Source organism: Nicotiana tabacum, chromosome 7, assembly GCF_000715075.1.
Source record: "Nicotiana tabacum cultivar K326 chromosome 7, ASM71507v2, whole genome shotgun sequence".
In the NCBI taxonomy this organism is placed as follows: Eukaryota; Viridiplantae; Streptophyta; class Magnoliopsida; order Solanales; family Solanaceae; genus Nicotiana; species Nicotiana tabacum.
The window spans coordinates 133,644,426-133,671,023 of NC_134086.1; the positions used below are offsets into that span (position 1 = coordinate 133,644,426).

At 38.5% G+C, this 26,598-nt stretch overlaps 4 protein-coding genes across 4 annotated transcripts; 3 read left to right on the forward strand and 1 right to left on the reverse strand.

Moving 5' to 3' along the window:
• Positions 1 to 861: 861 nt before the first annotated feature.
• Positions 862 to 3,707, forward strand: LOC107815393 (root phototropism protein 3). Its single transcript, XM_016640965.2, has 4 exons — positions 862 to 1,273; positions 1,368 to 1,437; positions 2,023 to 3,126; positions 3,214 to 3,707. Exons 1-4 carry the CDS (start codon positions 1,152 to 1,154, stop codon positions 3,586 to 3,588), a joined length of 1,671 nt encoding a protein of 556 aa, XP_016496451.1. The 5' UTR covers positions 862 to 1,151; the 3' UTR covers positions 3,589 to 3,707.
• Positions 3,708 to 4,270: 563 nt separating this feature from the next.
• Positions 4,271 to 7,912, forward strand: LOC107815396 (uncharacterized). The gene is made up of 7 exons (XM_016640967.2): positions 4,271 to 4,465; positions 4,759 to 4,853; positions 5,865 to 5,944; positions 6,043 to 6,098; positions 6,203 to 6,315; positions 7,289 to 7,347; positions 7,575 to 7,912. The coding sequence occupies exons 1-7, from the start codon at positions 4,357 to 4,359 to the stop codon at positions 7,870 to 7,872; spliced, it is 810 nt and encodes a 269-aa protein (XP_016496453.1). The 5' UTR covers positions 4,271 to 4,356; the 3' UTR covers positions 7,873 to 7,912.
• A 1,224-nt stretch (positions 7,913 to 9,136) lies between these two features.
• LOC107815397 (mevalonate kinase) lies at positions 9,137 to 14,513 on the forward strand. The gene is made up of 5 exons (XM_016640968.2): positions 9,137 to 9,532; positions 10,413 to 10,650; positions 10,744 to 10,997; positions 12,882 to 13,295; positions 14,138 to 14,513. The coding sequence occupies exons 1-5, from the start codon at positions 9,400 to 9,402 to the stop codon at positions 14,254 to 14,256; spliced, it is 1,158 nt and encodes a 385-aa protein (XP_016496454.1). The 5' UTR covers positions 9,137 to 9,399; the 3' UTR covers positions 14,257 to 14,513.
• A 207-nt stretch (positions 14,514 to 14,720) lies between these two features.
• LOC107815387 (NADPH-dependent aldehyde reductase 1, chloroplastic-like) lies at positions 14,721 to 16,580 on the reverse strand. The gene is made up of 4 exons (XM_016640960.2): positions 16,260 to 16,580; positions 15,525 to 15,901; positions 14,991 to 15,349; positions 14,721 to 14,893 (listed from the first exon to the last, which is right to left on the reverse strand). Exons 1-4 carry the CDS (start codon positions 16,380 to 16,382, stop codon positions 14,871 to 14,873), a joined length of 882 nt encoding a protein of 293 aa, XP_016496446.1. The 5' UTR covers positions 16,383 to 16,580; the 3' UTR covers positions 14,721 to 14,870.
• Positions 16,581 to 26,598: the final 10,018 nt, after the last annotated feature.

Consider the following 26,598-nt stretch of genomic DNA (forward strand, 5'->3'; position numbering starts at 1 on the left):
TGATTTCAGCAGGACTTGTCCCTGTTGAGCAACTTTAAGTGAAATAAACTAAAGAATTGCGTGGTGTTACTGCTAAATATAGTTACTTCAGATTACCTATGATCTAGCTAATCTCTCTTAAGGTGGCAGTATAGATATAATATACCCTAACTCATGTGAGAAGCTAGATTTTTGGACTTAAATTTTGAAACAAGAAAGGTTAAACTACGATAAATTCCATAAACCGACAAGACAAGAAAAAAAATGCCACAATTCAGTTTCTTTCGTACGGTGCGAGATATGTAGTCATAACTGCTATGCCCTGCACCTTTTGTGGTTGGTCAGTATTATGAGAGTAAGAGTAGTTGGGGCAATTAAAATGAGTAGTTGTGTTTTGCTATCTACAGTCATTTTAAGGCCCATGAATGCTTCAATTCGAGCTCATCCACTTGAGTCTGGACACTTCATCACCTTTCTACGTCACTGCCACTCATGGGTTTGGTACAAAGTGATGTGGAATATAATGTTCATGGACCTTTAAACCTAACAACTTGAACTTTTATATCTCATCTATCCTACCAAGTTAGATATTTTGATGAAATCTGGAAGTGTTATGTTCGAAATAACCAAGTGTCATGCCGAAGGTACTAACAATAACAACGAACCAAGTATATTATTACAACTGGGGCCTGGTCAGTATAGTGTGTATGCAGACCTTACCCCTACCTATTGGAGGCAGAGAGGCTGCTTCCAATAGACCCGCCGAAGGTACTAACACAAACGCTAAAATGACTATAAATCAAATAACAATGGATGGAAAAAGATCATTACAGAAATAGAGAAAACGACACCCACAAGTACTGTTGATCCTGTATGAGTGTTAACATTATTTGGTATGTAAAATTTTGTTTCGTGTCAGTAGTGTAGTACTAATCATGGTTTTGGGAAGAAATGATTAATTGGTTTCTAAAGGACTAAAAGTAAGAGTGGTTCCTAAACCAATTTTGTACTTAATTTAATTCACTGCGCGAAAGGGACATGCTGTCTTTTTAGACTAACTACGCCTTTGTCTTGGTGATAGAACTATATAATATATTGCAAAAGAAAAAAAAAGTGCATAGTTCAGAATACAGAAAATTAAAGGGCTAGTAAGCAGTATAGGTGCTGAAAATATGGTGAAAGAAAATCTACTAACTGGTGGATCAATATTTGTGGAGAAGAGAAATCACTGTGTCATTTATCCAGCCAATGGCAGTATGGTGGCGCAGTCTGTGGAAAGAAGAAACAAGAACTGGTAAAGTACATATTCTCTTTGTTTGTCTCAAAGTGATACTGATTTTAATTTTAATCCTCTGCAGTGGCTAATGAATGTAACAACACTAGTGCAGGTTTGTCCAGACAAAAATTCCAAGTGATTTGATAGTACAAATTAAAGACAAAAGCTTCCACTTGCATAAGGTAACAGCTACACTATCCATTTCTCTAATTGAGAGGAAAAATCCCAATGTCCGAACTGCATATTAGATAAATCTCAACATCAAACCATCTTTTAGCTTTCTGCTTGTTTTGTCGAAGAAGATGGTAGGTTAGCTAGTGCACAATCACAAGAAAATGAAGAAGAAAAACATAACACAACGATTTAACGAGATTTGGCTAAGTGTAGTCCTCGGGCAGAAGCAGAGAGAATTTTCCATGAATGAGAAGAATAACACAAAATCCTTTCTCATATTGGTTTGGGACTACTTGGGATCTATATATAAGGGTTGCATGCGGGGCTCCGTTTACTTATCCTCACGAGCTGAGGCCTTTGGGGAAAACCATGCGGGCTTGGCCCAATATGAACAATATTATACCATCTTAAGAGTATCTCTGGGCTGGTTGATCCCAAGTACATGTTTTTTGGCTGATGTTTCCCATATTTATTTTTTTAAACCAATATTTGGTAAACTAGATGGAACAGGCATTCTTAGAGGTATATTTGTTGTGCAAAGTATAAATATGCTTTCTGTGGAACTTTTTTTCATTAATCTTTTCATTGTGCAGCTCTCCATGGTTTCAAGAAGTGGATACGTTAGCAGATTGGTATTTCATAGGAATGGGGACAACATTACTACAATTCAGATTGATGCAATCCCAGGTGGGGCTAATATCTTTGAATTAATAGTGAAATTTTGCTATGGACTGAAGATCAAAGCTACAGCTTCAAATGTCGCGCCACTGTATTGTGCTGCTCATTTCTTGGAAATGCATGATGATCTTCAGCCTGGAAATTTAATTTCTAAAACTGAGGCATTCCTAAGTTATGTAATCCTTTCGTCGTGGAAAGACACATTTAGGATCTTGAAAAGCTGTGAATCAGTTTCTTCTTGGTCTAAAGACTTGCACATTGTCAAGCGTTGCTCGGAAGCCATTTCTTGGAAAGCCTGCTCAGAAACTAGCACGAGTAGTATAGAAGACAATGAAGTTTTGGTGAATGTTATGACTGATGATACGACCAAGTTAAATGTCAAAAAGTTGAGCGGAAATTGGTTTTTCAAGGACGTTGCATCCCTAAGAATAGATCATTTTATCGAAGTAATTACATCGATCAAAAAGAGAAACATTAAGCCAGAGCTTATAGGGTCATGTATAGCTCACTGGACAAAGAAATGGATTTCTCAAATCACAGTTTCAAAACAGAAATCTAAAGATCAAGAATTGTCCATCCAACTACACAGAGTGACAACTGAATGTTTGATAAGGGTACTTCCTGTTGAAGAAAACTCAGTTCCCTGCAATTTTCTGCTTCATCTTTTCAAGATTGGGCTTATTATGAATATTGATCCCAGATTACAAGATCAACTCAAAACAAGAGTAGCTTTCTTGTTGGAAAGCTGTAGTACTAAAGACCTTCTAGTCAGGAACAGCACAACTCTTTTCGACGTGGATATTGTTGTTCAAGTGGTGGAAGCTTATGTCTCGCTAGCATCAAATAAGCCCAACTCAAAAATGTCTGTTGTCGGGAGGCTAGTGGATGATTACCTCGCCCTTGTATCAAGGGACGAGAACCTTGTAGCAAGATGCTTTTACTCTCTTGTAAATGCATTGCCAAAAGAAGCACGATCTTGTGATGACAACCTATATAGGTCAATAGACATGTACCTCAAGGTATGCATAATGTATTCTCTCTTTTCCTCCAAACTCAAAAAATTGTTTCAGAGTATGATTCATGGAAATTAAATGGTTTTCTTTCAGGAACATCCTGACCTAACAGAAGAAGAAAGAAGCAGTATATGCAGAAAACTGGAGTACCATAAACTATCACAGGAAGCGCGAACACATGCCATGAAGAATGATAGGCTGCCGGATAATATCAGGACACAATTTATACTTGTTGAACAGATCAATATGACAAGGTTACTGACTTCAGCTGGTTCAAGTTACCAACGGACTAAGTCACAGACAATAATGAAAGTCAGCAAAGGTGTAGGCAAGAGTTGGATGAATTCCTCCCAAAATGAAATGGAAATGATGAAACAAGAGGTTGAGATGTTAAACGCTCAAGTTGGTGAACTGAAGCAATGTAGGATGGAACTTCAAAGGCAAACCAAGAAATCTGTTTTTTGTTAGTTCGTTATGTTTCATGTCTGCTACATATCTGGTTCCTTGATTCTGACTATTGTAATCTTCTCTTGTAATTTCGAAGTGTTTTTGGTCAATCAACCTTAAGGTGCTGAGTTATTTTCAAACTTTGGGGTTAGTAAATAATTTTTTTTATTTTTTTTTATTTTTGCATCGAAAATTTTAAAATCAAATATGCAATATTTAGGTATATCGTAAAAAAACTTGTAATAGATCAACGGATCGACAATGTTACCATATTCTACCAAAGAAACTCTTAATATAGGCCAGCCTTTTCCCTCGTCAAAATATACCATTTTCAAGTAAGTTTTAGAATATAATTTTAATTGGGAGCTAACAATGTCATCTATTTGTAAGTTAGTGGGACACTATATAATTACCAACTAAAATGTACAAAGTACTCCGTTTATTTCATTTTATGTGCCATTTTTTTTTTGTTTATTTGTTCTCAAAAGAATAACATATTTCTTTATTTAAAATAATTTAATTCGTAAACTTTTTCCTGACATGATTTTAGAGTTAAATTATTATTAAACCACTATCATATTTGAAATCACTAGCTTCAAAGTTATTTTTTTTATAAAAAAAATTGATGACCTCAAAAAAAATGAAATGGATCTTAAATTCTATTTTTCTTTCTAACAAGTGGAACACATGTAACTTAAAATTGGTACATTCAACAAAACTTGACAAAGGAAAATAATAAAAAAGGAATAAAATTGGAGTTCTTTTCCGAATAGATTTTGGCAGTTGTCCATGGCTGAAGACGGAGGAAACGCGGCGGAGCAACCGGCCTCCGACCCAAACCCGTGCCCTATTTGTCTTGCCCCAGTTACTGAAGAGTCTTACTTGGATCAATGTTTCCGTACGCTTCCTTTCTTTTTAGTTTTACACATATCTTCCTGTAGTTTATAAGCAAGCAGTCATTGTTAAGATGCAATTTCATAAGTTTTAAGCTCTAATTTAAGGAGTACCTTTCATATACTTTGGCCCTTTTTGCATAATTATAAATAAGTGGCATTTTGCTAAGTAATTGTAAAGTGTATAAGCTTTTGCTAAGTAATTGTAAAGTGTATAAGCTGTGGAAGAAAGCTATGTACGGATTGTTTCTGAATAAATCAGTTATCAAGTGCTTAAGCCATCATGTTATTTCTACAGACAAATTTTGCTACAATTGCATTCTGCGTTGGACCAAAGTGGTTACAAGCAATCAGTCTCGTGCACCTGCTTCAGTAAAGTGTCCTTTATGTAAGGTCCGAACTTGTTTTAATTATTTTGTTGGTTCCTATTTCTTCTAAGTGTTCTTAGTTTCATGAGCATTAGTAAAATAGATCCTCTCAAGAATTAGTAGCAGTTAATTGTAATTGGTAGAACTAATTTTTTGGGGGATTGATTGATGAACTATTATTAGCAATGATATGATTCCCCCTAGATCACGCCTTTCACGAGAGAGAGCGCTTTAACTTTGCAGTTACTTCTAGAAAAATGAAACATTTTCTGCTAAGAAGGATTTGAGAGGATTCCAGTACTTTAATAGTGTGTCACACTTGTGAGGTCAAGACCATGGTATTACATATTTGGTCTTACAAACTTTTTGCTTGATCTGAAGAGTCGTCACGGAGCCTTGAACACAGTATGGATATACCAAAGCGGATAGATCATAGATGTGTGAATATATGCAATTTGTTTGTAAATGTTTTTCTGAACTTAATCAGATATTGGTCTCTTTAGAACTCTGTGTTGACTTTTGTTTGCCTCTTGAATGTTTTGGAGTAGCTTGTGTAAATTTTATTGGTGGGGAAAATGTTATGTATCTGGGAATTGAAATGAAATTGACATGGATTCTTTTTTCTTTTATCTGATCTTTGATGTACTGTATCAACATTTTGTCCAAAACAAAAAGGAGGCACAAAAAGACACAAAATTGACCATTACAAGCAGTAATGTTGTTAAAAGCTCGATAAAGCTCAAGTTACGTGCCTTGCCTTTCTCTGAGCTAACGTGCTAGGCATGCATCTCGTCAACCAGTAACTTTCTCATTATGAGGCAAGCACTATACAAAAGATATATTAGCAAAGTGATACATTTTCTTGTTGCTTTGCTGGAGAATTCTATATTTATTATACTTGTGCTTTTGATGTAAATTTAAATCACTCTATATTTCTGACTCTTCTAATAACTTACAAAAATTTCTCATTCTTCTATTATTAATTTAAATTATGCTGGATTTTGTTTCTTTCAACTCAACTCTCTTGTTTATGCAGACAGAGAATTTTTCTATTATAAAGAGCTATGGTGGAAGGTTTTTTCAACAACATTATGTGAATGAAAACTTGGACAATAGGTAGCAAAGTCCTCTATACTTCTTCTGCTTTGTATGTTCTCCCCTTTTTTTTTTTTTACTATTCTAAATTAACTTATCGTTTGACATTTGTATTCCAGCGTGTTCTTCACAAAAGCTCACAAGTATAGATTGCAGTGCTACTATACTAATGAAGGTAGAGTGCTTTCCATCACTGATTTACATATTCTCCATTTCTAGTGGATATCTTTTATGAGATATCACCTTGCTTCCAAGAACATAAAATTGGTAGTTCTGCAGGGGGCTTATTTGACAAATTCAATGTGCCACGTTATTGGAAGTTGCACAAGTATCTGCAGCCTAATCCTTGGCTTATAAGTTGGTTGAGAAGAGAAATTCAGGCTGTGACGCAGGTCCTTCAAACTTGTGATTTTCATTCATTGTTTAAATGTTGTAATCTTCTTTATAGATGCACTTCTAACCCAATCTCTTAATAGCTTTTGATTATGATGGTCAATAAAGACAATGATCCTTTGGATAACAAAAATGAGAAGTATATTTAATGATTCCGAGAGAAAACAACTTACTGATTATTATTGTGTGCTAACCTGTTTCTTACGTTCTTTGTCTGTGTTTATAGTGAAGTATGGAGGTGAAAACTCTTTTATTTCCAGAATGAACATGTTTTTTGGGTTCTCTGTAAGGTTGAAAGAGTGCCAATTTGCAACCAATAGGAAACTGTCCACAAAACCCAATTTGCATGTCCGTGGGTATTTCTTAGTCAATCTTTAGTTAGTCTTAAGTTGAAGGGAATCTTGGTATAACTGGACAATTTTTCCACTAAGAGTCGGATGGGATTTAATAATCTCTACAATGTTGGGGTACATCTGCCTAAGTTGAAGTGAATCTTGGTGTAACTGGACAATGTTTAATAATCTCTGCAATGTAGGGGTACATCTGCCTACAATCCCTAGTCTGATCCATGGAAAAGCTTCTTGTTAGCTATCACCAACAACTTGTTTCTCATCTTAGGCAACTGACATCCTATATGCCTATTTCCCTCCACAAATAGTAAAAATTCAACATAAATTGATGTCATTTTGGTCCCAATTTCTCATAAAATGATATGTAAACATTACGAATTGGCTAAAATACAACTTATTCTAACCTTCTTTCCTTGATTGTGAATAAAAATTGTAAAATGGGAATCATGGAGAACCTTGCTGATTACTTGATTATGTCATTCTCATTGCAACAATACATTAAAGTATGACTAGGTACATACTAATATTAAATTGATAATTCAATAATTCGCTCATCCTTGTAACATCACAAAACGTTATTTTATGACATTTCTGCTAAGTAATTCTTTTCCGTGTCATGCAGGAAGAAGATGTAGATATTATCGTACATCATATACTTGGTGTGATTGATTCATTTAGAAGGTAATGTAAAAAAGAAAAGTAAATTATTGATCGTTTCCATGCATTGAACTCGCCAATGTCAAGCTAACCTCTTTGTTTGCTTTCACCTCTTTGGGAAAACCAAATGACACGTTCTTGAAAATCAGTTACCTAATAATATTGTGTTATTGTTCTCATGTTCACTTAATTAATCTTCATTATACATTTTCAGTGTTACATGAATGCTTAGACAGTTGTTAATGTTGCAGAAACGAGCCAAAGCAAATAAAAGATACTCCACAAGCAAAGCAAGAAGAGTTCAAGATCATGGTATCTGAAGCAGCAAGACCTTTCATAACTGGTCGAACTGATCGATTTGTGAACGAGTTAGAACTGTTTCTAGCTTCATCTTTGACTATTGATGCTTTTGATAGTGTTTATATCCAACATTTGGGTTGGAAAATTCCTGAAAAGATCGAGGAGGGTGGGGTAGGAGAACCAGTTGAACAAGGCCCTTTAGTTCCCTATTTGTACTTCTTTGATGAGGATTCTGATGGAAATGAATAGAATACTGTCCTTATATGTCAAGGATAATAAGTTCACCTCACTTGCCAGATTTTAGCTGGTGCGCGGTTTGTCAACCCTGGATAATGTGTTTTGTTATTTCTCAAATCCATGGTTTTAAACTCTCGCACGCATGCTTGATCATCCATGTTTTCAAATTACAACAGTTCCAGATTTACTTCCGAGATTAGCTTGCTTAAAATTATTTAGTTCAAAATTTTGCCTCTATCATACAACTACAGAAATCAATTTAAATTAGTGCAAGGCACGTATAGCTCACATGTAGTTCTTCTTTGAGTTGTTTAAGTTCCACTACAACAAATTTTCAATCGATTCTGATTACATTTCCATCATTTTCATGTTACTAAACATTCGCATAATTTTTATGTGTTAAAGCAAGAGATACATAAAAGGTTAAAGATGTGAAAGATGAATACCTTTTTTGCACTGTAAGAAGCAGGTTTTCTAAAGACATTTAATTTTCAATTGATAGTTTTAAGAACTTTTGGTGGGTTCACTAATTACGTCTAATAAATTTAAGTTTTATATATTGACAATGTAAATATCTTTTGCATTCTTAGTATAGTTTAACCTACTATATCAATTAAATAATCGTTTTGTCTTGGTCAAAAATTAATATAATTTTAGGTTTAAGTTTTATGTCCATTGACAATATATAATATTGACAGTGTAAGAATTCTTTATATTATTGGTGTATATAACTTAAATACATAATTATAAATTATTATATATAACTAGCTTTCAAATGATCAATTTATATAAAAATAAGTACATAATCAGTGCGAAGAACTTAAACTCGAGCCTAGATAATAATAACTTCACTTACTTAGCAGAAGAAATACTGAATCTTTTTCAGTATGCTACATGATTGGCAGGCTTCAATATGCTACATGTAACATGACTTTGATAGCCCTATATGGCAGGCGGCAACAGTCCAAATAGATGGCGTTCTGCGAAGAATCAATCAATATTCCACTTAGTCGGCCAAGTTTAGCAACAGAAACAATAATCAGAGCGCACCATGATTTGTAATATGACTAGTTGATCGGGATTTTTTAAGAAAAAAACTGTCCCGTGCACTAAGGCAAATCTAAAGTTACACGTCAACCCAATAATTTTTTATTAAATCATATAAATATATTAAAAAATTTACTAAATACTTATAAATATTTAACTTATTATTATTAATATTCTCCATATGATAAATATAATTTAGTGACGCCAACCACCCGTCCATGATGAGAGTGATTTGGTAAGGGGTGTCAGAAACAAACAAAAGGAGGAATATTTTTTTAACACCAAAAGGAGGAATCAGAAGGAAATTTGTGCATAAATCAACCTTTCTAATAACTAACCGGCAACACTCGAGCAGTCCAGCAGTCAGCATTCAGCTGCAGCAGCCACTCTCGACCAACCGCAGTCTTCTTCTGACTCTAACCATCACACACAGGTAGACCTATATAGGCACAGTTTCGTATCTGGACTTACAGAAAAAGAGAGAGAGAGAAAATGGAGGTGAGAGCAAGAGCCCCTGGGAAAATAATATTGGCTGGAGAACATGCTGTGGTTCACGGATCAGCTGCCGTCGCCGCCTCTATCGATCTCTATACATACGTCTCCCTTCGCTTCCCTACTCCTGCTGGTATACATTCTATTCAATTCCTCAATTGATTTATTATTAACTGTAATTATGATTTCTGAATCGAATTTGCTGCCTTTAATTCCGTATTAGGTTGCTTAATTTCATAGTTCCGAAACAAATAGTAATGTCTTTGAGGCTTTTATTGAGCTCAGTGTGCTGGTAGAGTATTCCGCCCTGCTAGTTGACATTTGAGAGTAACACTCTTCAATTCTACCCTTTCCAGTTCTGTTCTATTTCCTTTTTAAAAATATCCGGCCCTTACTTCGTATCACTTAGTTCATTAATACTTAAGACATGGTTATTGTCCTTCAATGATAAGAAATACCCTTAGAACATTATCCTCGTACTTTATCCTACATCTTGTATGGTTATCTTGTACTCCATTTGCCAACTTTTATATCTGACCAAATACTGGAAGATGATCCAGAAAATGATTTTTTGAAAGAGACAGTGAGTTTCATAAAAATGTATAATTATATAATAAAGTGTCTGTGTATGTATAATTATCGTTGAATTTTAGGCCTTTGGTTACTAATGGGACCGGCTGAATGGTTAATGTATTGTGTTATGCTCATTGTTGCCTGCCCTGCTTTGACATTGAGATGAGATCTTTCTGGAGTTCAAACTGACCTCTAGGATTTGTTGAGTATGCTATATCTATCTTAAAAATGGATGAACCAAGATAACAGTCTGAGAAATATGATAAATTTGTTAAAATTCAACATTTACTAGTCTAAGCAGATTATTTTTCTTTGTAAGACCAAAAAGAAAAAATTGCTTTACTCAAACTGTTGTTTCCTTTTCATGATAATCCTTACTGGTTTCTTCATTTAGTTTTTCACTAATGCGTTTCTTTTCTTCTTAATTTCTTTGGGAATAGATAATGACGAAACATTAACCCTCCAGCTTAAGGATGTGTCACTAGAATTTTCCTGGCCAGTTGCAAGAATTAAAGAGGCTTTTCCAAACTCGGAAACTCAGATTCCACCTTCCTCGTGCTCACTAGAGACTCTTAAATTAATTGCTTCTCTAGTTGATGAGCACAACATTCCTGAGGCAAAGATAGGGCTCGCTGCTGGTGTCACAGCTTTTCTTTGGCTGTTCACCTCAATCCATGGGTATTAACTTCAATTCCCTTTACTTGACCTGTTGATATTCTTGAAACAGACTTCATATTATCACATTGTCTTTTGCTGTAATTGCCTAATTAGATGCAAACCAGCAAAAGCAGTGGTCTCTTCTGAGCTTCCACTGGGATCAGGCTTGGGTTCGTCTGCAGCTTTCTGTGTTGCACTCTCTGCGGCCATTCTTGCGTTGTCAGATTCAGTAACTATGGAATTCAGCCACCAAGGTTGGCAAGTATTTGGAGAGAATGAGCTGGAATTGGTGAATAAATGGGCTTTCGAGGGAGAGAAAATAATTCACGGGAAGCCATCTGGTATTGACAACACAGTGAGCACGTATGGTATGTGACGATAGCCATAGTTACTATATCTTCTTTCCTTTTATGATATGTTAAGCAATCACAGAACAAAGAAAACAGTCAAGCTGAAAAGGGGCATTAATGCAGGGAAATATCTCAACTTTTTGCTTAATCGGGTAAAATGCATATATGCTAATTTGTGATTGAGAAGTGAGAAATAGGTATAAATTTGGAGTTAATAAGCATTTAGCAACATAAAGAAGATATCTTAAAGAATGTGTGGATGCCAGTAAGAAGAAAAGGCACATGATTAACTTGAAAGCTTCCCAAAATTAAACATTACTTTTTAGATTATGAATAGTAGAACCATAGTCCACTATAAGATTTTTCAGTTTATATCTGTTTAGTCACCTTAAAATGACTCCAGAATAACAGTTTAATCTAAGGGGAATTGCATTTTTCAGAAATTTCACAAAAAGAATCCATTAGGCTTGTTAAAAACATTCCTTCCCCATGTTAGACCAGCAGATAGTTTTCTGTGTTCTCCTACCTTTTTGTAAAATTTGCTTGCTATATTCATCTAGAACATCTACTTCAAACAGTTGCACTGTGAAACTAATTATGCTTTTGGAACCATGATATGAATGTGTTGCACACCTCTCCAAAATGCTGCTGTACCCATGTCGTATCCTCCAAAAATGCACTACGTTTGGAGGATCCTGCACGCATCCGGCGAAATTTCTGAAGAGCCCGAGCAACATAAAGAAGTATCATTAGTGATCTATGAGGAATTAGTGAGATTAATTATGTATTTTAACTATGTTAGCAACACTTATATTATCTTCTATATAAGTAACTCTAAATTTCTTTAGGTGTCTCAGATATTTGTCGTATGATAAATGTTATCTTCAGTGTTCGCTTGAATGCTATATATGTTATAGTGCCAGAAATGAGAGAAGTTTGTCCTCATCACACCAGAATCAAACAAGAACAGGAGACTATGTAAACACTAAGCTCCCTCCCGTATTAACAGAGAAAGGAACTTGAAGCAAGACTGATGTCCACCGAAAATAGGTCTTACTACTGTTGACAGTGAATTAACTTTTGATTTGGACTCATATTGCATGGCGCAATATATAAAAGAAACCTTGTCTTACCAGTAGTTAGGTTATGTTAGTTTTCCACTTGTTTGAGTCTTCAGCTATTTAGACATGATGGAGGTGGTCGAGGCAGCAAATTTTCATTTTCAGGAGAAGTGGGCACAGTCAGCATGGAAAAGATCCTAGCAGTCACAATCTAAAACATATGCAGATATTTTTTGAGATGCTAATAGCGAATATTAACATATAATTACTTACATTTCTTTTTTTATTCACCTTGCATATTCTATATTGCTCAATTATTAAAACTTTTTGTTTTCAGGGAGACGAGAATCGTTCTCTCTTCTTCTTTTGCAATTCTACCAATTAAACTTTACATATATGTCCTGTTTATATTCGGTGTTACAAAACATACAATGAGGTCTTAGATCCATTAGAGAATCTGAATTTGCTATTCATGAAGATAAATGAAATCTAATTAGAACAGACGAGCTATTGTAGAATTGACTCCTGCATGGCAATGGAAGATCTATTCTTAGGGAAGCTCCTGAGTCACAATGTTAATCTCTCTCATCATTGGCAGTTTTTTAACATTCTTCTCCTTTTATGTGTTTTTTCTTTGGGAGACGTGGTTTGGATAGTCACTTGCCCTTCATGTTCCTCCTTCTAACACCAAGGTATCTGTAAATTAATGTTCCTAAATTATTTTCCATGGTAGATTTTTCTTGTATTGTTAAGAAATATAGAATACTTATAATTTTCAGATCTCTATGGAAGGATATGCCAGGATTCTAATAACTTCACAACCTATAAATGTTACTTACAGGAAACATGATCAAGTTTAAGTCAGGCCATTTGATACGCCTCAAAACAAACATGCCACTTAAAATGCTGATCACTAACACAAAGGTCGGGAGAAATACAAAGGCATTGGTAGCTAGCGTCTCAGAAAGGACCTTGAGGCATCCGACTGCAATGGCTTCTGTTTTTACTGCAGTGGATTCTATCAGTAGTGAAGTGGCTGCAATTATTCAATCACCTGTCCCGGATGATCTAGCCATAACTGAGAAAGAAGAGAAACTGGAAGAGTTGATGGAGATGAACCAAGGATTGCTTCAGTGCATGGGTGTTAGCCATGCTTCTATAGAAACTGTTCTTCGAACAACTCTAAAGTACAAACTATCTTCCAAGTTAACTGGAGCTGGTGGTGGAGGCTGTGTTTTGACATTATTACCAACCCGTATCCTTTCATTTATCTTCCTTCTGATAAATGCTTTCTATTCAGAATGTGCTATTTATATGGTATCTTCATTCATTATTGATATTTTTGGCGTTAGACTTAATTGCTCCAGGATGTGGCTTTTCATCATTTTCATTCTACCTTTACACTCCATCTGCTTTATCTGGCTGCATAAATGCTCTGCATTGGCTGATGGGGTACTGGATATCTGATACATTGATTAATGTCTACTTCGTCATACTGTTTTTCATTAAGTTCATGCATACACATAAAGTTTTGGTCCCTGAACATTACTCTGAATGGGTAAAACAGTTATTCACTAGGACTGATCTCTATATACTTAGAAAATTTGACCTGTGTTTAAGTGTCTCTGAACTTGATACGATGAGTCAGCTTTGTTTGTACTGAGGCAGAGATGGACAACATTCTTTAGCACTAGCGCCATTGCTTTACATGGTGGCATAAGCAAAAGCTTGTGGAACAATATCTTATCTGAAAGTAGAATTGCAATCCTTGCCTTGAAAGTAGAAATGTGATCCTTGCCTTGACCTAAGGAAGGTCAGGAATATAGGATATTTGCGTCTACACCTACTCAACGTTCTCACATCCTTTATGTCCAACTGTTTGTCAAATAGTTCGTTTTCTGCAGACTTTTTGTGCGTTTTATATCCATATCTGTTTTGCTGATATACTTGGTCTTTGACCTCGCTGAAAAACCAACTAGACACATAATAGTCTTCCCTATAGATAGGCATATATCATGTGCTTTATATGAGACTTGCTGCCGAGTTCCCCACATTTGATCTTAGTCTCTTTTAACTTTCCTTGACAACAATTTCCAGTACTGTCAGGAACAGTTGTTGATAAAGTAATAGCTGAGTTAGAAGCGTGCGGATTCCAATGCCTACTTGCTGGAATTGGTGGAAATGGCGTGGAGATTTCATTCAGTGGCACTTCCTGATTGTAATACCCAGATGCAGCAGTTTGCTATAAGATCTATCTCTGCATTCTTGAATATGGATATGGAGGTGCTAGCTTGTGACCATTCGCAATGTAAGAAACATCAAAACCGTGCCATCGACTTGTTACAGTTCTGGTCTTAGAACTTGGAGCAATTGTAGAAAACATTTTTATACTCCCTCATTTCTTGTTCTTTTTTCCTTCTTTTGTCATAAAGATCAATGGTAATAAGAAGATTCCTGGTTTTGATGGTTCGAAGGACACGGTAACACTAATTTTAATTCCGGAGTTTTTTAGTTCTTGGACGTTCCTCCCATTTAATATTTATATAGATGCTGAATCTTCCTATTTCTCATCTCCTTTATCTACTATGATTGCTATCAGTTTCGTCCAGACCATATTTAACAGTAGCAGAACCTTGAGCAAACCCACAACGCAGACACAGATAGAGGCAAAAGAGAGATCTTGAAGAGAGAAGTGGAGAATTATTTTATTGATGCCACTCTAGAACCATGGTACAAAACATACAAACACATACTTCGTACACTATTTAGAACTAGCACAAAACGGATCGCAGCTTTCCATGAAACAGACAAAAAGACTCCCAAAGAGGCTTTAAGCATTGACAATGGTCCCACCTGGAAAGCCAACAAAACAAATTTTAGACCCTAATAATCTAATGGAACGTATTAAACGTGAAAATGCAGAGCTTGGCTATGTAAAGGTTCAACCTACCATTAGGGTGTATGACTTGGCCAGTTATATAGGAGGATTCAGGGCTAGAAGCCAGGAAAACATACGAAGGGGCCACCTCTATAGGCTGACCAGCCCTCTTCATTGGCACTTGTTTCCCAAAATTCGCACATTCCTCTTCAGTAAACGAAGCTGGAATCAGTGGTGTCCAAATTGGACCAGGAGCAACGCCATTAACACGTATTCCCCTCTCAACAAGCTGAAGAGCAAGTCCTCTAGTAAATGCAACTATTGCACCCTTTGTAGCTGTGTAATCAAGAAGCTTGGCATTCCCCTTGTATGCATTCACTGATGTTGTGTTTATTATGCTGCTACCTTCCTTCATGTGTTTCAAAGCATGCCTGCAACATCATTTGAATTCTGTCAAAGCGTTATTAAACTCAATTTAACATCATCCCTATATAACATGGAACAAACTGAGTCATCCCTATATAACATGGAACAAACGAGGATGTTATAGGTGGATAGGTAGGTTTGTAGTATTGGTTCTAAAGACTATTTTAGAATAATACCAACCTAGTGACAAAGAAGTAAGAAAAGATGTTGGTTCTAAAGACTCTCTCAAGCCTCTCCTCATTGATCTCCTCGATAGAGGTAGCCTCGTACTGCTCTGCAGCATTGTTCACCAGAATATCAATTCTCCCATAGGAATTCACAACCTCATCAACCACCTTCTTGCAGTTGTCATCAAATCCTAAATCGGTCGGCACCGCCATCGGATCCTTCGCATCAGCAGCTTTGGCTTGCCTTAACAATCCAAGTGTCTCTTGCGCATCTTTCTCTTCTTGAGACTTGACGTAAGTAAAGGCCACGGTTGCGCCCTCCAAGGCAAAGCAATGGCAGACTGCTCGTCCAATGCCAGAATCGCCTCCTGTCACCAGCGCTACCTTGCCCTTCATAAATGATCATAGATTATTTTTCATATTAACAAAATAAAGTAAGAGGACTACGTATTCACTAAACTAGCATTCTCCTACATGCATGCAATGCTCTATCAACACCTCCAAAATTAAATATTCAAATTATGGTTTGATATTATGCCTTAGCTTCTTTATCTTTTGTTCGTTTATACAAGATGGTCTTCCATAAAAAAGCTGTGTGAGATTAATAACCTAAATAAAATAAAACTACTAGTTATTTGTAATATGTTAAATCCTGCTAATTTTGAAAATAAGGCAAAAGTAGTAGTTACATTTGGAGGAAATTAAGAAAATGAAGAAAATAAAGGGTAGAAGAGATCTAATGAATTACTCGAAGCTTGTTGGCAGGCTTATAATCCTGGCTAGAATGACGAGGAGTGGGGTCCATGGCATGTTCTTTGCCAGGCTGAGTTTCCTGTTTCTGGGGTGGGAATGTTTGGCCACCAGACGCCATTGATCTCCTCACTATCACTGAGGGAAATCTTCTTCTCTTAGTGGTGTTATTTCGAGTAGCGAAAAAGAAAAGAGGGAGAAACCTGAGTGCTGTTAAGGTGAGTGGTGAAAGTGGAAGATAAAGCTCGAGCCGAAATAGGAATTAGAAAACGAGAGCTCATACGTCGTAAAGTAAATCAAAGTTGTGAGTGAAGAAGAAGAAGAATATTTGGGGAATTTTATATGTATGGTAGGAAAAAGGTGGAAGAGTAGTATGTGTATACGTGTCTTGTTCAGCCGCATGCAGCGGACACGTCTGTAGACATATGGGCTTAATTTGGAGCACCAAGAACTTGATCGCCTCTTATTCTACCGTCTTCTTCGCTAGGAGGAAATTGTCTTGTGGGATAATTGTTGTTCCATTATTGTTGTTAGAAGTAAAGAAAGATAAAATAAAATAAAATAAAGAGCATTCAAGCATTAATTAACGTTTTTCTTGATTACTTTTGAATTTTTTAGCTGCGATTGGAGCATGATAAGCGTTTGCGAATTGCGGGGATATTCATTAATTAGAAGTTGTCTTGTAGAATTAAAGAAATGTCATCCTTATGGTAAAATAGTATCCATTCGTCTGAAAAGAAGGATTAACGTAGGCGATCATCTTAGAAAATAAGGATTAATAAAGAGATTGAATGACAAAAAAGTAAAAATTAACGTGCACACCAAAGAATGGTGCAATGGTTAATTGTTAAATAGAAAGAACTCTAGATTGCATGCTAGAATATATAATAATCACTGGCTCACAAAGTTTTGACGTAAATAATTTGTACTACTAGTGAATAAAAATTAAGCATTTTACTAGAATCTCTTTGACCATGGTTAACGTTTGACGGAGTAATATGATCCTTTGTTTGTGGAATTGATGCTTGAAGAATCACGTTTTTCTTCTCGTTTACTGCTTTCAAGTCTTCGATTATATTCTAGGCGAGGTATTATCAGTTTCCTTCTTGAGGATCATCATAGTATGGCATATCTGGTTGCTTCACTTGCGTTTGTTTTAGTGTTTTCATAAAATAGAAATACACAGCCAACAGATATTGAAGATTAATTTCTTCCAAACAATATAATTATCAGAAGATTCTCTTTAATTACATCCAATCGGTCATGAGTACGCGACAGAAATCCAATATAGATAATCTAATTCGGGATCTAGAATCCGATCGAGTATAGGTTTATCTTCAAATCATCATTGGAGTAAGTGTTTGACCAAATATATAGTACTCTTTGTTAAACTAATCAAAAGATGGTGAAAAACGAATACTAGTCAAGCATAATAATTCTTAGATCTAGCACTACTAGAAAACTGTCAAAATTCGTCCAAAGAATACAGACCGAAATCGGTTCGAAAAAAAACCCGACCGAAATCGGTCGGAAATTAAATAAAGAAAATATTTCTGACAAGGGAAATAATGGTCTCACATCGAATATATAACAATTCCGACTGATTTCGATCGAAAATTGGTTAACATTTGACCAAGACCTGGTCATACTTGTAAATTATCTACAAAAATAATTTTTAATTAATTTTTTTTGAATATACCGATCGATTTCGGTCGGTAAATTTGAAATTATGTGTGATGACCTTTTGATTTACAAGTCAATTATGTGTTTCGAGACCTTAAAAATCTCCTTTTATCTAACCTCGATTTGCGTGCGCGATCCGGACGTATATCCGGAACGTTTTTATGTGAAAATTTGATAAAAATGCTAATTTTGCCATTAAAATTGAATTTAAGTTGACTTCGTTCAACATTTTGGGTAAACGGACCCGGACCCGTGATTTGATGGTCTTGGAAGGTCCATAGAAAAATATGGGACTTGGGCGTATGCCCAGAATTGAATTCTGAGGTCCCAAGCCCGAGAAATGAATTTTTGAAGAAAATTGTTTAACTGAAATTATAAGAGTTTTTGGAAATTTAAATGTGCTTGAATTTGATGGTAGCGGACCCGTATTTTAGTTTCGGAGCCCGGTACAGGTCTTATATGGTATTTAAGTTGAGCATGTAAATTTTCGTAAGAAACGGAATTCATATGATGTGAATCGGACCCTCGGTTGTGAAAGTGAAACTTTAAGAGTTCTTTAAGTTTTTCTTTGATTTTGATGCTAAATTCATTGTTAAAGATGTTATTTTGGCGATTTGATCGCAGGAGTAAGTCCCTATGATGTTTTTGGGTTAGTATGCATGTTTGGTTTGGAGCCCCGAGGGCTCGGGTGAGTTTCAGATAGGTTTCAGGATGTTTTGAACTTAAGGAATTCTGTTGTTTTGCTGCTTCTAGTGTCTTAATATTTTGTTCTTCGCGTTCGCGGTGCAGCTCACGCGAAGCACAAGCTGGCTGGGGAGGAATTTCTTCTACGCAAACGCGAGGCCTAGTCGCGAACGCGGAGCACTGGGGGGGGGGGGTTGCTCTTCGTGAACGCGACTAGCCACACGCGAACGCGTAGTGCAATGGAGGTGGCTAGGGGAAAACTTTGAGCTGTTCTTCGCTAACGCGGTCCCAGGCCTGCGAACGCGATGGTCAGGGGGGACAGACCATCGCAAATGCGAGCAGCTCATCGCGAACGCGTAGTCCCTTCTGGCCATAAGCTTCGCAAACGCGAAGAAGGTCTGTCCAGCGATTTAAAACAGAACCAGAACGGGAATTTAGCCATATTTTTATATCTTCTTCCCCAAAATCAGAGCCTAGGCGATTTTTGAAGAGCAAATTCAACCCCAAATTATAGGTATGTGTTCTTGAACTCAATTCCTTCACTTTCCATCAACACCTATTAGATTTTTAGGCCTAAATCTTGTTTTTCAAGAGTAGAAATTAGGGATTTTAGGAGAATTGAGGGTTTTACAAATTTGGGGATTTAGACCTCGATTTGGGGTCGGATTTCGAAACTAATTGCATATTTGGGCTCGTGGGGTGAATGGGTGATCGGATTTTGGTCCGAACCTCGAGTTTTGACCAAGTGGGTCCGGGGTCGATTTTTGACTTTTTGGGAAAAATGATAGAAAACCTATAATTAAGCACTGAGTATGAACTTTTTAGCATTTATTGATGTTGTTAAAGTAATTTGGGTTAGATACAAGTAAATTGGAGGCGAATTCTAAAGGGAAAGCGGTGTTTGAGGCTTGAGTTGACCGTGGAAGTTCGAGGTAAGTGTTTGGTCTAACCTTAGCTTGAGGGAATATGTATTGTACTTTATTTGCTATGCGCTAGTGTTGTGTACGACGTATAGGTGTGGTGACGAGTATCTATACGTTGGTGTCAAGTATGCCCGTGTGTCTCAAATTGTGATCGTCGTGTTTCTTAATAAGTACCACAATTGCCTAAATTATTGATTATCCATGTTGAGCAAGACTTACGATTATCTTCTTGGTATTGGTTTATTATTGACCATTGGCTCCAGTTGAGGTTCATTTGTGAAGTTATTTGTTGGTACAAGTTTGGTTATAGTTGATTCCCTTGCTGGGACGTATTTAATTCTTATTGTTGATTCCCTTGCCGGGATGTTGTTGTTGCTATTGTTTGGGTGAGGAAAGAGAGATAAAGCACGAAGGGTGATGCCGTGCACATTCATACTTATGCATATTGTGAGGAAAGGGTGATAAAGCACGAAGGGTGATGCCGTATACATTTACATTGATATTGATGCATATGGTGAGGAAGAGAGATAAAGCATGAAGGGTGATGCCGTGAACATTTCTAATATTTATATGGTGAGGAAGAGTAAAGCATGAAGGGTGATGTCGTGTACATTTTCATTATTTAATTGCATTGGTGAGGATTGAGAGTAAAAGCACGAAGGGTGATGTCGTGCATTTATTGCTTGTTTGTTATGATTTCTTGTTGTTATCGGTTCAAGTGCCTTAATTGTCTTACTCCACTATTATTGTGATTCTTTATGTTGGTATTTCCCTCATAGCATATTACCTCTCCCCCGCTACTCTTAATTACTTCTATTATTGTTATTCTGCTAGATACTGTTTAACTGCGGGTTATTTGTTTGTTGTGTCCTAGCCTCGTCACTACTTCGCAGAGGTTAGGCTCGACACTTACTCAGTACATGGGGTCAGTTTTATTGATACTACGCTCTGCACTCTTTTGTACAGATCCCGGTATTAGAGCATACGGACCTTAGCTAGGGGTTGCTGCCTTCAGTCCATCGGAGACCCGAGGTAGTCCTGCAGGAGTCCGCAGGCCTTGGCGTCTCCTTCCCATCTAGTTTTTTTTGTTCTTTTCTACTTCAGAGACAGACATGTACTTTCTTGTTCAGATCCTATTTGTAGTTTTTCTTAGATAGTCTGGGAGATTGTGACACCAGTTCTGGGTGGTTTATGTTTATGGACTTGTATTGGTATTAGCTTAATTGTTAACTTTCGTTCTTCCGTATTATTATTTCCGCTATTTATAATATGTTAACTTGTAATTGTTAAGAGGTTAAAAATGAAAAGGGTAAATTAATCGGAATAGTTGGCTTGCCTAACTTTCACTAGTAGGCGTCATCACAACTTCCGAGGGTGGGAAATTCGGGTCGTGACAAGTTGGTATTAGAGCTCTAGGTTGCTTAGGTCTTATAATTCACAGACAAACTTGGTAGAGTCTGAGGGATCAGTACAGAGACGTCTATGCTTATCCCCCAGAGGCTACAAAGTTAGGAACAATTTCACTTCTATTCATCTTTATCATGCGGTTTGGTTTCTCAATGCTAATTGAACTTCTACTCTGTTCTTTCGCAGATGGCAAAACACGTGCTTCTTCATCAGCTGATCAGTAGCCCGAGCCCCCAGCAGGAGCTCTCACGAGGGGCAGAAGACGAGGCCGAGGTCGTGCTATGGGCCGAGGTAAGGGCAGAGCTTAGCCTAGAGCAGCAGCACCAGCGGCGGAGCCTCAGGTAGAGTTTGATGATGAGGTTCCGGCCTAGACAGTTCTGGTAGGCCCAGCTCAGGTCTTAGAGGGGTTCATTGCTGCCCCAGTACTCCAGGATGCTCTGGTCCATCTAGTGGGCCTTATGGAGAGTGTCACCCAGGAAAGCTTACTTCCTGTAGTACCAGCCGTCTCTCAGGCTGGGGGAGGAGCACAGACTCCCGCTACCCGCACTCCGGAGTAGATGACTCCCCAGTTTTAGACTCCAGCAGCTCAACCAGTTGGAGCGGTTCAGCCGGGTGCAGTAGCTCAGACCGGTGATGGAGCAGCTATGTCTGCCGATGCTTTGTGGAGATTGGACAGGTTCACCAAGCTATGTACTACTACTTATGGTGGTACATCTTCAGAGGATCCCTAGGATTATTTAGACAGATGTCATTAGGTTCTTCGGAACATGGGGATAATGGAGACCCATAGGGCCGACTTTGCTGCTTTCCGTCTGTCAGGTTCCGCCAAGAAATGGTGGAGAGATTATTGTTTGGCCAGACCAGCTGGATCACCAGCTCTCACTTGGGACCAGTTCTCACAGTTATTTCTCGAGAAGTTTCTTCCCGTCACTTAGAGAGAGGTGTACCGCAGGCGGTTTGAGCATCTCCAAGAAAGTTCTATGACTGTCACTCAGTATGAGACGAGGTTTATTGATTTGGCTCGTCATGCTCTTCTGATACTCCTCGCCGAGAGAGAGAGAGAGGGTGATGAGGTTTATTGAGGGACTCGCTCAGCCTATTAGACTGCATATGGCTAAGGAGGCAGGTAGCGAGATTTCTTTCCAGGGTGCGATCAATGTGGCCAGACGGGTTGAGATGGTTTTAGCTCAAGGGAGCGATCAGGAATCTGATAAGAGGCCTCGTTATTCTGGCAGATTCAGCGGTGCCTCGTTTGGAGGTAGGGATTCTTTTGGTAGAGGCCATCCTCTTATGCCCTTTCGGTCAGTACTTCAGACTTTTCACGGTGTTCCAGGTGGCCATGGTTCTCATATGCAACATTCTGATCAGTTTCCCTATAGTGCACCACCAGCTCCTATCAGTGCACCTCCATCTAGAGTTTTCAGGGTGGTTATCCTGGCCGTCAAGTCAGTTTTAGGATCAGCAGTCTCAGAAGCCGAAGTCTTGCTATACTTGCTGTGATACGAGGCACATTGCTAGGTTTTCCCCTCGAGCCTCGAGTAGTTCTCAGCACCAGGTTTCTCATACTGTGGTTCCAGCACCGGGTGTTCCACCACCTGCTCAGCCAGCTAGAGGTAGGGGTAGAGGTGTTAGAGGTGGAGGTAAGGCTGCTAGAGGTGGATGCCAGTTAGCTAAAGGTAGAGGCCAGCCAGCATGAGGCCGGCTTAGGGATGCAGTGTAGAGTGGTGGGCCCCAGCCCCAATGTTATGCTATTCCATCAAGACCTAAGGTTGAGGCCTCCAATACAGTTATCACAGGTATGGTTTCAGTGTGCAATAGAGATGCCTCAGTTCTATTTGATCCAGGGTCCACATATTCTTATGTATCATCTTATTTTTCTCCTTATCTGGTTATGCCTCGTTATTCTTTGAGTGCTACTGTGTATGTGTCTATGCCAATGGGTGATCCTATTGTGGTAGATTGCGTTTATCGTGCTTGCGTGGTCGTTATTGGGGGTCTTGAGACCCATGTAGATCTCCTACTTCCCGATATGTTGGATTTCGATGTCATTCTGGGGTTGGATTGGTTATCCCTTTATCATGCTATATTGGATTGTCATACCGAGACCGTGACCTTAGCACTACCGGGGTTTCCTCATTTGGAGTGGAGAGGGACTCCTGATCATTCTACCAATAAGGTTATCTCATATATGAAGGCTCGACGTGTGGTTGATAAGGTATGTTTGGCCTATTTAGCATATGTTCGTGATTCTAGTGCTGAGGTTCCTTCTATGGATTCTGTGCCCGTTGTTCGTGAGTTTCCAAAGGTATTTCCTTTAGACCTGTAAGGGATGCCACCCGATAGGGACATTGACTTTTGCATTGATTTGGCTCCGGGCACTCAGCCTATTTCCATTCCGCCATATCGTATGGCCCTGCTAGAGTTGAAAGAATTAAAAGAACGGTTGCAGGACTTGCTGGATAAAGGCTTTATTAGACCGAGTGTCTCGCCTTGGGTGCGCCAGTGTTGTTTGTCAATAAGAAGGATGGGTCGATGGGGATGTGTATAGATTATCGGCAGTTGAACAAAGTCACCATCAAGAACAAATATCCATTGCCAAGGATTGATGATTTGTTTGATCAGCTTCAGGGTGCCAATGTATTTTCGAAGATTGATTTGAGATCTGGCTACCATCAGTTGAGTATTAGGGCATATGATGTCCCTAAGATAGCTTTTCGCACTCGGTACAGGCATTATGAGTTCTTAGTGATTTCATTCGGGTTGATAAATGCCCAACAACTTTCATGGATTTGATGAACCGAGTGTTCAAGCCTTATTTGGATTCCTTCGTAATTGTCTTCATTGATGATATTTTGATTTATTCCCGCAGCTGGGAGGAGCACGAGCAACATCTTAAAGTTGTTCTTCACACTCTGAGGGATAGTAATTTGTATGATAAGTTTTTGAAGTGTGAGTTTTGGTTGTGTTCGGTTGCATTCTTGGGTCATGTTGTATCAGCAAAGGGTATTCAAGTGGATCTTAAGAAGATTGCGGCCGTCAAGGACTGGTCTAGACCCACATCAGCTATAGAGATCCGGAGTTTCTTGGGTTTGGCTGATTATTGCCATTAGTTTATGGAGGAGTTTTCATCTATTGCAGCCCCGATGACCAGGTTTACCCAGAAGGGTGCCCATTTCAGGTGGTCGGACGAGTGTGAGGCGAGCTTTCAGAAGCTCAAGACATCTTTGACTACAACGCTAGTGTTGGTTTTGCCCACAGGTTCAGGGCCATATATATTGTATTGTGATGCATCGCGTATTGGACTTGGTACGGTATTGATGTAGAATGGCAAGGTTATTGCATATGCTTCGTGACAGTTGAAGATCCATGAGAAGAATTATCCAGTTCATACTTTGGAATTAGCAGCCATTGTTCACGCGTTGAAGATTTGGAGGCATTATTTATACGGCATGTCATGTAAGGTGTTCACAAAACACAAGAGTTTACAATATTTATTCAAGCAGAAGGAGCTAAATTTGAGGCAGAGGAGGTGGTTGGAGCTGTTGAAAGACTATGATATCACCATCTTGTAACATCCGGGAAGGCCAATGTAGTGGCCGGTGCTTTGAGTAGGAAGTCAGCCAGTATGGACAGCCTTGCGTATATTCCGGTCGGGGAGAGACCACTTGCTTTGGATGTTCAGGCTTTAGCCAATCAGTTCATGAGGTTGGATGTTTCTGAGCCCAGCTGTGTTCTAGCTTGCATAGTCACTCGTTCTTCATTATTTGAGCATATCCGAGATCGGTAGTATAATGATCCTCATTTGCTTGTCCTTAGAGACACAGTGCGGTACGAGGGTGCCACGCAGGTTACAGTTGGAGATGATTGAGTTTTGAGGATGTAGGGTCATCTTTGTATGCCTAATGTGGATGGACTTCGTGAGTTGATTCTAGAGGAGGCCCATAGTTCCCGGTACTCTATTCATCCGAGAACCACTAAGATGTATCAGAACTTGCGGCAACATTATTGGTGGAGGAGAATGAAGAAGAACATTGTTGCCTATGTAGCTCGGTGTTTGAATTGTTAGCAGGTAAAGTACGAGCATTAGAGACTTGGTGGTTTGTTTCAAAAGATTGAGATTCTTGAGTGGAAGTGGGAGCGTATCACTATGGACTTTGTTGTTGGACTCCCACGGGCTCAGAGGAAGTTCGATGCAGTGTGGGTTATTGTGGATAGGCTGACCAAGTCAGCACATTTTATTCTTGTGGTGGTTTCCTATTCTTCTGAGCGGTTGGCAGAGATTTATATTCGGGAGATCGTTCGTCTTCATGGTATGCTTGTGTCTATCATTTCTGATCCGGGTACATAGTTTACCTCACATTTCTGGAGGGTAGTACAACGTGAGTTGTGTACGCGGGTCGAGTTGAGCACAATATTTCATCTTCAGACAGATGGACAGTCCGAGCGTACTATTAAGATTTTGGAGGATATGCTCCGAGCATGTGTTATTGACTTTGGAGGTTCTTGGAATCAGTTCTTGCCATTAGTAGAGTTTGCCTATAACAATAGCTACTAGTCGAGCATTCAGATTGCTCCTTATGAGGCATTATATGGTAGGCGGTGTCGGTCGCCGGTTAGGTGGTTTGAGCTGGGAGAGGCTCAGTTGTTGGGTACATATTTAGTTCAGGATGCCTTGGATAAGGTGAAGATCATTCAGGATAGGGTTCGTACAACTTAGTCCATGTAGAAGAGTTATGTCGACCGCAAGGTTCGTGATGTGGCATTCATGGTCGGAGAGCGAGTGTTGCTTCGGGTGTCGCCCATGAAGGGCGTGATGAGATTTTGTAAGAAGGGAAAGCTAAGCCCTAGGTTCATTAGTCCTTTTGAGATTCTGGATTGAGTGGGAGAGGTGGCTTACAGACTTGCGTTGCCGCCGAGTTTATCAGCTATGCACCTAGCATTTCATGTGCCCATGCTTCGGAAGTATCACGGCGATCCATCCCATGTGTTAGACTTTAGCATTATCCATTTGGACAAGGATTTGACCTATGAGGAGGATCCGGTGGCCATTCTGAACCGGCAGGTTCGTTAGTTGAGATCGAAGAGTTACCCTTCTGTTCGTTTTTAGTGGAGCGGTCAGCCTACCGAGGAAGCTACCTAGGAGTCCGAGTCCGATATGCGGATCCGATATCCCCATCTTTTCCCCGACTGAGGTACTTCTTTTCTATGTCTATTCGAGGACGAACAATTATTTTAGAGGTGGAGGATATGATGACCCAAAAGGTCATCACTTAATTTACAAGTCAATTCTGTGTTTCGAGGCCTTAAAAACCTCCTTTTATCTCACCTCGATTTGTCTGCGCGGTCCGGATATATATCCGGAATTCTTTTATGTGAAAACTTGATAAAAATGCTAATTTTGCCATTAAAATTGAATTTAAGTTGACTTCAGTCAACATTTTGGGCAAACGAACTTGGACCCGTGATTTGACAGTCTCGGAAGGTCTATAGAAAAATATGGGACTTGGGCGTATGCCCGAAATTGAGTTCCGAGGTCCCAAGCCCGAGAAATAAATTTTTGAAGAAAATTATTTAACTGAAATTATAAGAGTTTTTGGAAATTTTAATGTGTATGAATTTGATGGTACCGGGCTTGTATTT